Here is a 15,760-nt window from a genome sequence, read left to right as displayed (position 1 = left end):
TATTATACCATACAATCTAAACTCATACTGTAAAAATGTCATGTCATCTACTAAAGTTCGTGCTAGTAATTGGCCTACTACGATGTACGGTTGAATAGATTATGATAATGTGTAATATATTTTATTTTTTATATCCGCAATTAAGAATGCTTACATTAATTAACAACGTTATTACTATACAGATATAGTAATAGGCAAGGTCATTCATATTTTAACTGTTTATTTTAATTCTTTTTATCCATTATCTGTCACAGTTAACAATTGGGACTATTATAAGGCCTAGATACTACAGATGTCAGAACATTATTTTGTGAAAGGAAACTCCGGATGTTCCACAAACCTGGAAAAAAGAAAGGCTGGTGTATGTGAAGACGTTACAATTTTAAATAACAAACTAAAAAATATCAGAGAACTCGTGTCAAACCTACGCTGGAATTCTGAAATTAAACACCCGAGCATCCTCCCCAACTTCAAGATCATCCAAAGCCTTCATGTCTGTGCCATCCAGAGAAAAATCAAACACATTTATATTCTCCTTGAGTCTAGATGGAGTGACGCTTTTTGGTATGGCTGCGATACTCTTCTGCAGAAGATAGCGTAGCATTACTTGGGCGTTAGTTTTTTTATGTTTGGAAGCTATTTTCTTGATGTTTTCGTCGTGGAGCATGCCTGGCAGCTTTTTTGGTCTGAAATCAAAAAGACAACTTCATTCTTGTTATTAAATGGTCAGTGTTTGATTTGCGCGTTCTGTAATATTTTTTTGTCTCTAAAAGAACCATTTTGACTCCCAGCATACTTACTTTTTATCAAGCTTAACTAGGTACTTGTTGTATCCCGGAGATCCCAAAGGAGAAAAAGCCACCACAACAATTCCATTTTGGTGGCAGAAGTCCACCAGCTCTCTTTGCTGTAAGTAGACATGTAGCTCGACCTGTAGACATGCTGGCTTGATTTTAGAAAACTTTAATATCCTATTAATCTGCCTGATATTAAAATTAGATAATCCAATAGCCTTGGTTCGGCCAGCGTCAACTTGTTCTTCCATTTTCTATAAAAAAGAGAATATACAGAATTAAACAAAATATATGCCTGTCAAACAACACTTCACCTTCCAAATGGCTATATGGTCGGTTTCTGCAGTTTGTATAGTATCAAATGTTCTCGGAGTTCCATCTACACCATCCTTAGTTCCGATGGGAGCATGTATCAAATACAAATCAACATAATCCAACTGCAACCTATCCAACGATATTTTCATAAACTTCTCTACTCTGTTCTTTTCCATTGCCACCATTGGAAGCTTGGTGGTTATAAAAAGGTCTTCTCTCTTTAATTTTTTGGAAGAAATCCATTCTTTCAATATGCGACCAATAACTGCTTCGTTTTTGTAAATAAGCGCAGTGTCAATATGGCGGTAACCCGCTTCAAGAGCGGCATTGAGGGCAGTTTCCACTTCCTTTTCATCAGTAGCCTACGAAAATGGGCATCATAAGCAGCTTTACCAGGATTAAAGTGTTGAACTATGAAGGAAAATAATAATTTCAATGTGTACGCCTTCCAACAGAAATAACATCGAAAGATGGAGTTCGGAATGAGTAAATATAATAAATATAACGCACTACATACAGAAAAAAAAAAATGGAAACGTGAATAAATCGAAAACCTGGAAAAAGTACCCACCTCAAATGGAAAAACTACAAATTGCATCATGCCGCAACAAAACGATCAGTAGTTTAAAAAGAGATTGTGCCTCCTCCTGAAATCAAATCTTAACTCGAAGAACTTCTGTAAAGCCAGTAGCATGTCCGCCGTGAAAATCCCTACATACTCCTTTGGTGTAACAAAAAAAAAAAACAGAAAATATTAATATATTAACTAGAACACAATTAACAAAAAATTAGAAACTAAATCGCAAATCATGTAAAGAAAGAACAACATTGATAGATAAGTGGAAGAGAAATTATAGATCAACAAGAATTGTGCACCAAATTCTTAAAATCCTGCTTCCATAATAAACAACATAATAGGTACATACAAATAGGTAAAAGTTGCGCACCTCTAAACCCATCGAGACAAGAACAGTCCATCTTCAATTCAATAGAGCAGTAGAAAACAAATTGATCTTCCAAACCGCTTCATGGCAGACACCATGATAGCGTCAAATAACGTCAACGGGAATCAATCTTACAAGTACATAATATCCTGACACTGAGGATTTCACTCTTGCAATTCAAGATCAGGCCACAAATGCCTACGAAAAAGCATAATCTGCAGAAAATATCATTTATTTATAGAAACTATAAGTATTGAATATACAGGGTGAATGAACTTATGTCAAAAATTTAAAGGGGTGAAAAAGGAGCAAAAACTGAGTTAACTGATGTCACAAACTTGTATCGGAAGTCTAAGGTCATAGAGAAAAAAGCTAATTAAAAATTTATTTAAAACTGTTTTGGAATTGCTGAAATACATGTATTTTATCGCGGCGAGTACTTACAAAAAATTCTGTGACACTTTTTACGAGTTCTGGAGTTATGGGGAGGGCAGCAAAGCTACAGCACTTAGGCCCCATTGGGTCCCTTGTACTTACTTTTTACGAGTTTGTAGGTTTCTTATAAAACCGGACTGTATTCGAAAGTCAGGTTGTAATACATTGTTGTAGTGATTGCTGTGCTGTTTTTCGAGAATACATTCAATAGCCGTATTTCCAAGTTTTCTCTGAAAATGACGCATTTATTCAGCAATTGAGAATATTATGATATGCTCATAATGTATGGCGAAACAAACGAAAATTCCCACAGAGTACAAACATGTCGAGGAGATGATGTTAGATCTCGTCGAAGATCTGCATCGTAGCACCAGAAATATCCTATAACAAGTAAATATTTCGTATCCTGTTGTGTGGCTTACATTACGAGAAGCTCAGTTATACCCATTTCATATTCAACGTGTTCAAGCGTTTACTCCTGAGGCTTTGCACTACGTCGAGGTTTTTGCGTATGGTTGCTTCAGGAACATGCAAGTAAGCTTCAATTTACAGCGCAAATACATTACTTTTCCCGATCACTGAATAGGTCGCAGCAGTCTAGTTAGATGTCCCCCCCCCCCCGCATTTCATCACTTTAGACTTCTTTTTGTGGAGATATGTGAAAAGTGTTGTGTATTCCACGGAAGTTCGTGACATCGACCAACTGCGATGTCGTATTGCCTAAACCTGTAATACGATTCGATAGGACGTGACAATGTTGCAACGCGTGCTAGCGAATTGGATACATCGCACTGAGGCTTGCGTGCAAGCAAATGGTGGGTACATCGAACATCTATGAAAATCAGCAGTTCTCAAAATGTGGCTCCTTGCAATGTTGAGGTAAGTCAGATTTTAAAATTACATTTTACTCAACACAAATCCGTGTATTTACCTCATTTTGACATAACGGACGTGTGGCCAAAATAATTGACATAAGTTCATTAACACTCTGTATGTACAAGTAGGCGTAGTATAGTATCAACTGCATACAGACATGGGTCGATATTATACACACACACTACAAACAGTATTAGAGAACAAATATTATAAATTATATTGGGACCCGACTATACGCACTGACAAAACAATTGCGCATAACAGACCGGATAAATCATTTCAGCATAAAATGAAAATACCACTTGTCTAATTGATATAGCAGTATCACTTGATCAAAATGTTATACTCAGAAAAGAAAGAAAAGTATTAAGAACCGGAAATAGAAACAGAAAGAATTTAGAAACGAAACGAGTGCGTGTCATTCCGTCTAAATATTTCAGCCACATTTATAACACCACATTTGCGCAAATAGCAGTAATTCTTCATATGTGTAATATAACAATATCTTTTTTAAATCAAAAATGAATTTCCAATGGCGTTCATCGGAAGGATAGACCAGAGAAATATTTGGAAAAAAATAAATACAATATTAAATCATTGAAATCATTGATAAAGATCAAAAAGTGTAAGAGTCTCAAATGGGATCCTTGAGGGGCGCTACTAGTTAATATAAATCTTTCAGCAAAAGCCATTGTAATAGACAAATTATTTTCCGCTACTTAAATACGATTAAAGAAGTAACAAATATTTTGTTATGAACCTAAACATCAAAGTTTTTTAAGTAGTACCCTTTAAATAACCCCGGTATTTTATCGAAAGACTTGGAGAAATCTGTATAGATCTCATCAATTTGCTTCTTCTTATATAACGTTTCATATAAAAATTTATTGAACGCTGCTGGTACTTGTAGTTTATCGCGAATTCATAAATGCAGGTTGGATGGTTGATATCAAATTTTATGTATATGGGGTTATATAAGTTACTCTCCAAAAGCTTTACAAAATTGTTTAAAATAGGTGTTAGTCTTATAATTCACATTATTATTTTGAGACTTATGTATTGGACATACATTAGCAATTTTCCAAATTTCCGGAAAGATAATAGAAATTGCCATTTTAAGTAGTCGATGCATTTTAATTTGGTACTTACCTCCCAAGTGCCCAGTCCTATAGCAGGCATTTTGAATCCTCCTGACATGTCCATAAAAATTTTTGCAGCCATGATTAGCAATCAGCAAGCACTATTTGCAATGTAGATATAGGTAGAACTAAATAGAAAAATAATAACATGCACCAAGAAAAAAAACTTATACCAAACAGCATTGAATTCAAAGAGAATAATATATTTTCTCTGGCACCATGTGCTTTGAAGTTCTTAGTCTGAATTCCACTGGAACTAAAATGTTTGTGCTTAACTACCTATCGATTTCCATAATACATAATATAAACTGGAAAACTAAATGTGTATCGATACAGGACCGAGTTTAGTATTAGAAAATTTGATTAGGAATTAGCAATTGTAATTACTTATTTCAATAAATACACTACCAACATGCGCGAACAGAAGTTGAATACAAAGTGAATTTGTATAAGAAACATTCATTAAGTAAGTACAAAAAATATACATACGGTTCAAAGTAATATAAAAATAATCGAGGCAAAAATGATAGGACTAAAACAATAATTGCGACATTAATTACAAAAAAAATATGGAAAATGTTAATGATGCCATTATAAAGGTAATTAATATAATAACAGCAGAATTATTAATAAAAAATATATATATTTCGCTCTGAGATCACACAATAATAAACAGTTGGTCTAAGAAGATGTGGAATATTATTTATTTTCCATACTGACTACAATGGAAATTATTGAAACTCATGTACGTATAAGAATAAGAAGAAAAATATTTCGAGGTCATGTTAATCTATACGTTGTGCAGCTATACCGCCATCGTAATTTAACTCTGAAAACATCGCTTGCATATCTTTCAAGAACAAAGTGTAGGTATTTTTTTAAATCAATAGGTATTTTTACGTTCATTTTTATTAAACATTTCTTAAACAATTTGAAAATGCTTTCGATGTCATCAACATCTAGGTATGCGAAAAAATAACTTCAAAAAGAGCTATCAATTATATTGTAGAAGACTCTGCAAACTAAAGCTAAAGCTAATACCTTACATATGCTGGTCTGTCAACCCCAGTGAGATGGATGTGGTTCTCTTTACGAGGAAGAGGAAATTGGAGCCAATAAAGTCATCGACTCTTCCAAACACCACGCTAAGCTTTGCAACGGATATGAAGTATCTTGGAGTCACACTCGATGCAAAGCTAACATGGAATCTTAAACTTGGAGGGAAGAGTAAATAAGACATACATATCCTAGGAGCCGTGCCGCAGACCCGTTGGTAAAACCTGGGAGATGAAACCAAAGCACCAGCTAAACAGAAGCTCAGGCAGATGCAGAGAATAGCTTGTCAATTTTAGCAATGGAGGTGATACTATGTCTGCCATCCTTAGAGGATAAAGGAGGTAACTCTGACAAGTATGCTTCGCTTCAAGGATGTTGATGTTAAACCAAATATAGGATATGGAGAAGTCAGGTGTCGCCTAGTGAATGAGGCCGTCAGGAAGATGTCTCTTCTGCAGGTAGACATTGACACCATTCCTCCTCAGTTTGTTTTTGACAGACCCTATACAGTACTCATCAAAAATGACCGCCAGTGAGGGTGTAATTAACATCTTCAACATCTTCACTGACGGATCAAAAAGGAAAGAAGATACAGGATGTGGGATCTAGATTCCTACACATCCGATATCAGTGGCCTATGGCTGTGCATGCCACCGTGATACAAGCGGAACTGGCAGGTAGCTGCTAAAGAAATTTCATCAGCGAGTTCCCCTTGAGCAATGTCATCATCTTTTTCTCTTTGATAGATTGGTTGACGGCTCACGAGAGCTGATCTCTCGCTGGGAGGATGCACAAGGAGCTCGATGAGGCTTAAGTGTTGTAACTCAGTATACCGAGTTACCCTCCAAACTAATCCAGAATGCCGGACATATTTAATATAATAATAATAATAATTAACCATAATAATTAACCACAATAAATCAGCTGGTCTATTCTAATATCCCTGTACCTGTTGATTTTGTTATTTATATTATTACATGCATTTTAATTATATATTACTATTATTAAAGGAATTATTTTGATGAAGTAGTTTTGTCGACTGTACAAATAGTAAATACCTCCTCATTTTAATTAAAATACTGGTATTATAGGCCCAGCGAATATATTTTCTTATTAACAAGTTTTTAGTAAATTTTTGCTATATAATGGTAGGAGAAATATTTTTTAGATAAAAGACTATCGATACGTTTAAACATTATTATTATTATTTTTTTTTTCATATTTTTGCTTTCCCTTTTCACTCGATTAGACAACTAACTCATATAGATATACCCTATTATTTCTACGAATCGATTCACTACTACTATTTTCTTCTTAAAACACATGTATGCAACCCAAAATACAAGCCAGTTTAATATGTCGCTTTGTTGATATCTGTATATTACTTCCTCAACAATTTTAATATTTAGAAACCATGAATTAAAGTCTGATTCTAAATTTATAGAAACTGCAGTTTACTTTCGTGTTCATTCGAACAATGCACGTCGAGTTAGATCCAGACCTAACAACACGTCTCTATGGGATAAAACTCATATCCAACATGTGAGAAATTGTAACACGTACATACAGCATAACCCAGTTTGAAGATATATCATCCACTAAGCTGAAAACTTCTAAATGTGCTACTCTAATCTGCACAGCAATGCCAACTTTTCTTCCATCAAATAAAAGAGAGTTTAAGAAGAAAAAAAGTCGTAAACTAGGTCAAGATTGGGAAGTTTTAACCCATCTCCAAGTTAATCTACACGTTCAAGATTGTCATTATCGGTAATGGGTTGCCTTAAACGCAAAAAGGGTCAATCTACACTAAGAAACAGTTTTAATTAAAGCTTACAAACCATAAAACGTTTATGATGTTTTAAAGCTAACTTTTCCCCCTTTTAAAATTTAAGTTACGCCTCTGAAGGTGATATACTGAGCTACAAAACAAATATGAATTACACCATGCCATCAGAAGGACTAAAATAATGACAGTAAAGGCCGTCGTAATAGCGGCACGTCCTGAGAAGATGAGATCACTTCTTCTGAATGCTTTCAGTGAAATGATCCCCTAAAATAAACATTCAAAAATATATGTGATGAACTACATATTTGCAATGTAAGTAAATTATAATTTTTATTATTTGTTTTCACTTGAACAATGTTCTGTATAAAGGATCAGCATCGATTTAATATAATTATAATTACTTTTTTGGAAACATCTTTTTGTTATAAAAGAATAAAGAGGTGAATAACTTTTCATAGAAATTTAGTTGACAGTATCTAAATAGCATAGCGAATTGAATTCAATTAAATTTAAACGAAAAGGAATTTATTCTAAAGCGTAAATCCCACAAAAAATTAGGTTTCTGTGTCATGGCAATCTAGATTGGGAGGTTGTGTCTATTGTATAGCACCTATAACATTTAATCTGTACAATTTTTAAATTAATTCTCTGTGAACGTAGTTCTTGTGAAGGTGCATTTACAATAATTTCGTCTCTACCATAACACATTAGAAATTAAGCAAATATGGCAGCTAAAATACTTATGGATATGCCTGACGACTTAAAAATGCCTGCTATTGGTCTAGGTACAGGATCAGTAAGTTTTTTTATTTCATTAAAAACATCGTAATTTTTCTAACTACCGTTTACAGCTCAGTCAGGAGGCTGAATTGGAGAAAACCTTAGACTCTGCCCTGAGTTTAGGCTACCGTCACATTGACACAGCTTTCGCTTATGACAATGAAGTTTTCATAGGAAGTGTGCTGCAAAAATGGTTTTCTTCCGGAAAACTTAAGAGGGAAGACATATTTGTCACTACCAAGCTCCCTATGTATGGAGTACAAGAAGACAGGGTCGAAATGTTTATGAAAAAATCTTTGGAGAATCTTCAGCTAGACTACGTTGATTTGTACTTGGTTCACTTTCCCATTGGGACAAAATATATTGAGAATGGAACCGATGATGATAATTATAAGGATATAGATGTGTTTGACCATTTGGAGATATGGAAAGTAAGTTAATATTGTGAGATGGTTGTGGCGTTGTAATAGTAGGTACATTTTCCATCAAAATATGAACATGATGTTTTCTGTGTAATCAACAAATTATCACATAGTTATTTATCAAGTGAAATATTACATAACCGTTTTTAATTATTTATCCCCTCTATTATTATTGAAGATAGGAAAGCAAGTTCAGAAAAAATTGTACAGATTTTTTCAAAATTTTTGACACATGATTGTGTCGTAATGAACTTAATTTTCTTTAATGGAGTAACAAAAGAGCTTTTACATTTTTTTTATATATGTATGATACTTTACGGTTTTCTAGATGTTACATTTTTTAATACAGTTTTACGTAGTTGCCTTGGAAGAATATTGGCTATTAAAAAAATTATGTTAATCTGTACTTAATCTTAATAATTAACTTAAAATTAAGCAAAATGCTTGCATAAGCAGAAAAGTGAGATATAGTGACAATTTACTTAAAATGTATGATACTGCGAGCAGAAAAATTTTCATTTTTATTTCATTTGTAATAGATAAAATTAAGAGAAAATACTTACTTTTTAGCGATATAATCTGTCAATCTTTTCCTTGAAAACACTTTAGAACAATCCCAAATGGGAAGCAGCAAAATGAAGATGGCGAATTGTAACATAAAACTAACTATGATACATATTAATAATAAATACGTATCTTAAAAACTATCATATGTAATATATTTGTAAAAAATTACTTTGGCGGTATTTTCTAAAACTATACAAGGTGTTCCATTAAAAAAACATAAGTTAGACTTATATCACGAAAATGCTACGATCAAATGTTTTATGGTACGTTTGTCAAAAATATTTACAAAACCCCCCAACTTTTGTTCTTACTTTTTTTTTTCGTATATCCAACAGTAATAAAGAAAGGTAGCATGAGCAATTTTCGTGTGACCACCCTGTCAGTATATCTTATTGAAATTAAATTAATTGATAAGTATGTTCATACATTTAGTTCGTTTAGTATTCACTTTAACATTGTCATTTTTTGTCAAAATTAAAATAGTATTTTCGTTATATTTACCTTGTAGGTAAGCTGTTGTATTGTTTGTTTTTGTTGCTATAACAACAGGCTATAATATTCCATTACTTCATTGGGAAAATAATATTATTGATTATATAAGCCAGGTGCTAGGCTATAAATAATATAGCCATTCAATGGCAAGTAATAGTTATACTTATTAACTATATACTTATTATTTAATTAATATAATTTGTGGTTTCAATTAATAAAATAATTTGACATACTTAATGTTACAACAACTGTTCAAAATGTTGTCCACCGACGCGCGACGTATAAACACATTTGTGTCCATCTTACTCAGTTTCTACGAACTAACACAAAAGTTGTCTTGCTTCACCATAACATAACTGCTTCATCATAATACAAATGTTGTCTTACTTCACCATAAATTAAAACGATATCCATCAGCTCCGAGCTGCTATACACGCAAGCCATTTTTGACGTTAACTACTAAAAAAACTATTGTAAACACTACGCAACGACGATTGTAAAATCGGATTTCAATTTTCGGAGTCGCTAAGGCCACGTGGCTCTCCACGCGTATTGTGAATGACGCTAGAGATCACAGTTGTCCAGCGATGTAAGGGTTGTAAATACTACAACTTCAATAATTTTTTTCTCGGAAACTATAAGGATTTTACAAAATTTATTTTACGATATTGACTCCATTTCTCATGCCGCATCTATTCCCAAATTTTTTTGGATAAGTTTTATAATTTTTACGGTAAGTTCCATATGAAGCGTTTAGTGTAGAAAAGTAGACACTGTTCCTTTTTATTTCATACTATTATGCAAATATTTTGCATGTAAAAAGTGCAGTTATAAGAAGACAGCCATTGTCATTTTTTGTTTGAATAAAATTACATAAAAGAGAACCCGATCTACATTCAGCCCTGTACCACAATGCATGCGCCCTAACATTTCCGATCTCTAGTAATTGTAGAACATTTATGAAGAATTTATGGAACACATTAGTGATTCTTAATTAACATTGACACATAACTAATGAAAGTACCTTGTACAAAAATATGTCATTTAGTTATATTAAATCTAAAAAACTACTTTTATACCACGCAGATTTCCTTTTTCAATAATATCAATATGGGTGACTGGACGAACAATGTTTATTTCATTTTCCCGAACTACAGATGAGCAAAAGTTCAATCACTTATATCTACCTTAATTTTCACTAAATCGGTAAAAAAGAATTCTACCACGGTGGAAGATTTCTATCCATCATGTCTTCTCAGATCAGTGACGTCAATTTCTGCCAGAGATGTTCGGTATAATAAGTAGTAGAACTGTCCAGATAAAGGTATTCTACCATTTGGCTAGGATTCTTTTAGAAAGGGTTTTTTTTCACTACAGACTGATTGCACATTTATCAAAATAGTACTTTACGAAAAATCTATCGTAGTGACAATTGTTCGAATACGGTATATGAACACAGATTAAAAGAATAAGTTGCTAAGCCTCCCTTCATCAGCAAATGTGTATTAGCAGAAGTCTCGTCAAGAAAGTTACCCATTTCTTCCTTGTGATGATTATTTTTAGGTCCAAAATCACCATTTTTCTTTTTAAAAATTGTTTTAATTGAAAATATTTTGAAGTATACTTATTTTCGTTAATTAATATGGTATTATTTATCACGGAGTATCAACATCATAAAGTGTTGGATGATTTTAACTTGACCGATTGATAAAAAAATATGCCATTACTACGCCACGGACAATATAGCTTGAAGGATAAGCTATATTGTCTGTGATTACATTATGCGATATATCATCATATATCATGTTTCTGTTAACATCAACCTTTAAGCCAGCACAAATAAATAAATACAAAAAATACTTTTCTTTTTCCTAGAAAATGGAGGAACAGGTGGATGCAGGAAGGACAAAAGCTATTGGACTATCTAACTTTAATCAAAGACAAATTGAAAAGATCATAGAGTTTGCCCGTATAAAACCAGCTTGTTTGCAAGTCGAATTACACGTTGACTTTCAACAACGAGGCCTTGTAGAATTTTGTCATAAAAATGATATTGTTGTAGTTGCATATTCTCCGTTGGGATCCCCAGGACCTAGTGAAATGGAGTAAGAACGAATTACTTTAGCTTTTGGGATTGGCAAAATCCATTTAGGTGACCCATTTAAGCAGTGTAGTGTTCTTTCGTTATAATTTTGTTTCCTTATGTATTTCTAATTTTAGACCAAGAAGGCTTCCTCCTGTGATTCACACGGAAGATATTAAAAAAATTGCGGAAAAATACAACAAGACTCCTGGTCAAATAATGTTGAGGTATCTCCTACAGAAGAATATAGCAGCTGTTCCTAAGAGTTCGAATATCGAGCGGCTGGAGGAAAATATTGACGTTTTTGATTTTGAGATTAGCTCTGATGATATGAGGTCTCTAGATGACCTGGAAGCAGGGAATGAAGCAAGGCTTGCTAATTTCAAATTCATTCCAGGGTAAGTAAATCATTTATAATTTATTGCTTTGATACCCAAACAACAAAAAGACATGGATTTTAGGGTTTGCCCTAAAATTTTCAAATTATATCTCCAAAGTTTAATTACATATATCTAAGTAATTCACGTTTTTTATTAGTACATTTTGATTATTTGATTAAATAAGAACAAACAGTTCTTTCTTGATTTAATTTGATTTCAAAGGCTCTCAAAGTTAAATACTTCTTGTTGCATTTTACGCCACTTTTGATTGTGTTTCCAGATTACAGAACAACTAACAATAGTTGTATGAGTCGAATTATTACAGCGCATGTAGTAAAAATAAAAAATTATTATTATTGTAGTATTTTACCTTTATTAAGACCAATTCTTTATTTCCAGAATCGAACAACATCCTGAATATCCATTTGAAGAATAGGACTCATTTTGCTTTACTGTATGCAGTCATAAGGCAAAAATATTCGATTTAATTATAACTACATTATTATATTATCTTTCTTCTATAAAGAAAAACAATTGAGGATCTAGAGATGTAGAGAGCAACTTGGTTCTTTCTTTTTTTGAGACACCTCTATTTTCACATGTTCAAAGGATTTTTCTTAAAAATACAGATATAAGAAATATATCACACCCATCTCTAATATTAAAAAAGATATAACTAAAGAAATGTACCATAAGAGTAATCTGTTAAGCCTGTTCTAAATGATGCGGTCACTTGCCAAATATTTGTCAAGTGTAAACTAATGCCATATCGTGTGCGTGGTGCAAATTGATACAACTTGTATTGCCATATTTTCGATAAAATATTAGAATCATATTATGTTCAAAATGATGTCATTGATTAGCTATCCACAAATTTACTCTCGTGTGTATATTTTCATACACATTTTGCAGTTGTTGTTCTGTTATATTCTTGACATCGCTACACAAACGCCTAGTTTTAAAGGATGTAAACTGGTTTCTACAAATGTGTGAGAATTTTCTGCAACCCAGGTTCTATAATTTTGGCTACATACATAAGCTGATATGTGAAACCATGCTCTGTCAGTAAAAAACGACAAGTCCAACAAATTATTATTTATGTTTTGTATATGTATATGGCTCACAGTATGTAATCGTCTTCCATAGTCTATGGGAAGTATTCCTGCATAACAGTTGCTTTGTTTAGGTTATTAACTATACTTCAATCTAATCTCAAATTCAAATAACAATTTTAAAGTAAAAATGTTTTAGAGACAAACCGACTGAGAATATTTGCACGAACTTGACAAAAAAAAAAGTACCTCTTTGAGCAGACAATTCCTTTTATCATTATCGTCACAATATTTAAAAAAGTTTTCTATTAAAAAATATTATTTTATAAGTAGAATAATTATAAAAAGTTATTAATTTTGTATAAATATGTTTGTAGTAAGTAACTGAATTATTTAAGAACATGAAAAATATTTATTAAAGAAAACTTTACTTTTAGAAGAAACAAAGAATTTAATAGATGTTCGAATTGACTATTCTCTTGAATACAGCATCTTATTCTATCGTCAAATGATATTCTCACATTCCTTAGAATATTTGGGGTGATTGTGGCAAATGCATCTCTAATCATTCCCTTCATATCATCGCAAGTAGTAGGTCGAACACTGTGTACAAGATTTTTTATATAGCCCGAAACAAAGAAGTCCATTACAGGAGGTTTGGACACCTAGGTAGCCACTGACATGGACCTTATTCATTTATTACTAAATTTTCAATTTATATAATTTCTCACTGTATATGAAAAATGTGCAGGTGCGCCAGCTAATTGCATTCATATTTTTCTCCTTATATTTAAAGAGACGTCATCAAGAAAAATCCAATATAATTCAATAAAGACCTCGATAACGACACGTGGATACATCTTACAAAAAAATTCAATAAAGAACGAAACGGCACAAATATCTCCAATATCGTTAGAGATAGGTAAAGGGAAGCTATAAACAGTTTGAAAGAGTTTTAAATTTCTTAACTTCCAAAGTAAAAATATACTGGGTGTCCCATTTAAAATAACCAAGTTATTGCTGTTTAAAGTTGAGAGAAGTATTCAGCAGTTTTTTGAACACCCTGTATAATACTAAGTGACGACAAATATAATAATTTATAACTTCAAGGATCTAAAATACACTCCAGAGCTGTTTCCTTAAAATTATTTTTTTATTGCAAATATTAAATTTCTACGCTAAGCCTGTATTTTCACTAAAATTGAAATATCTCACAAACTGTAAGTCCTAGGAATGCAGAATCTTTAATAAAGTTCACCTATTTTTTATGGTGCTTTCAAAAATGTAGTAAAATATAGGGTGTTCCATTTAAAAATACCTAACTTTGATATGGTACGCTTTTCTTGGACACCCTGTATATTTCAAAATATTTTTAAAATGTAGCCGTAATCAACCTATACATACCTACCTAAAAAGGTTTCTGTAACATTTGCCGTTTGGTTCCTAGCGACCGAGGCGTTACTGGTGGCCCACCCTGTATAATAAAAATAATAATTGAAAGCATCGGGATACACAATTATTTTAAACAATGTTAAGTAAAATACAATGCAGATTGAAAAAATATATAATAATAATTAAAACTAAAGGAATTGTTCAAAATGGGCACCATTTTCTCGGGATTCAACTGACGAAGAATAAACAAAATCCTTCAATGTTCCCCAAAGGAAATAATCACATTTTTTGAGGTCTGGTGATCGTGGTTGCAAATTTTGAGGACATTATATCAGGGAGGGTATTGTGTAGAAATTCCAAATAACTTTCGCCATTTATAACTGGTCCAATCAAATAATATCAATAAGACCGGCCCAAATATTTATCTTAAACTCGCATTGAAAATGTCGAGGAGTTATTGCATGAAAGTTATGAACATTTGTTATTCCTCGGCGAGTCAAACAAGCCTCATCAGTAAAAAGAATTTTCTTGTGAAAATTAATATCCTGATGCAAAACAAACTCACAAAAAGTCACTCGTCGATCCAAATCTTGAGGCAACAACTCATGCACATTTTGGACACGATATGGATGGAGTAGATTAAATTTTTTTAAAGAATTCGGTTTACAGAAGTTCTTGATAACCCAGCCTGTCGAGATAAATAACTAGATGGATTTCACGGGGTCTAACGACACTTACAGTGTACGATAATTCAATAAACAAAGAAATCTAAATAAAAAATTTAGATAAATTTGGAACTAATACACTGAAGATGAATTTTTCGAGACAAAACGTCTGAATCTGGTTCGGGCTGAAGCAGTGCAGTATTGGGGGTCATGAAGGCTTGCAAAATATGTAATAAAATATCCAGTCATATTTAAAAAAATGAAGTTGATGAAGGTCCTGGAAAGACGAAACGTTACATATAAATATTGATTATGCCATTCGATAGAGGGCAAAAAGTGGCCATGGGAAAGTGTTCTTCTTTTTTAAATATCACCTCAAATAAGGCTGAAATTAAACAAAAACGGATTTCCAAAATTTCTGTTTTTTTTTCAAATATTTCGAAAACTAATCATGTTAGCTTTAATTTTTTAGAGGCATAATGTTGGTCCCCTGATTACGCAACTTTGCCCCCATTTAAGCTACTTCGTACCTCCTATCGTTTCCGAGATCCCTGTAGTGAGAAGCGGATTTGTAACAGCCTG

General features: G+C 32.7%; 2 protein-coding genes across 2 annotated transcripts; one reads left to right on the top strand and one right to left on the bottom strand.

The window, feature by feature from the left end:
• Window positions 1–223: 223 nt before the first annotated feature.
• On the bottom strand, window positions 224–4,924 carry LOC108917689 (aldose reductase-related protein 2-like). Its single transcript, XM_018724423.1, has 5 exons — window positions 4,514–4,924; window positions 1,109–1,471; window positions 801–1,048; window positions 429–686; window positions 224–340 (listed from the first exon to the last, which is right to left on the bottom strand). Exons 1-5 carry the CDS (start codon window positions 4,583–4,585, stop codon window positions 304–306), a joined length of 978 nt encoding a protein of 325 aa, XP_018579939.1. The 5' UTR covers window positions 4,586–4,924; the 3' UTR covers window positions 224–303.
• Window positions 4,925–8,069: 3,145 nt separating this feature from the next.
• LOC108917691 (aldose reductase-like) lies at window positions 8,070–12,674 on the top strand. Its single transcript, XM_018724425.1, has 5 exons — window positions 8,070–8,141; window positions 8,197–8,556; window positions 11,482–11,711; window positions 11,827–12,087; window positions 12,469–12,674. The coding sequence occupies exons 1-5, from the start codon at window positions 8,070–8,072 to the stop codon at window positions 12,503–12,505; spliced, it is 960 nt and encodes a 319-aa protein (XP_018579941.1). The 3' UTR covers window positions 12,506–12,674.
• The last annotated feature ends 3,086 nt before the right edge of the window (window positions 12,675–15,760 follow it).

The sequence above is a fragment of the Anoplophora glabripennis genome, unplaced genomic scaffold (genome assembly GCF_000390285.2).
Source record: "Anoplophora glabripennis isolate ALB-LARVAE unplaced genomic scaffold, Agla_2.0 scaffold44, whole genome shotgun sequence".
Taxonomy (NCBI): domain Eukaryota; kingdom Metazoa; phylum Arthropoda; class Insecta; order Coleoptera; family Cerambycidae; genus Anoplophora; species Anoplophora glabripennis.
Note: the sequence above shows the minus strand (reverse complement) of the source record. Positions and strands in the feature narration are given on the sequence as shown.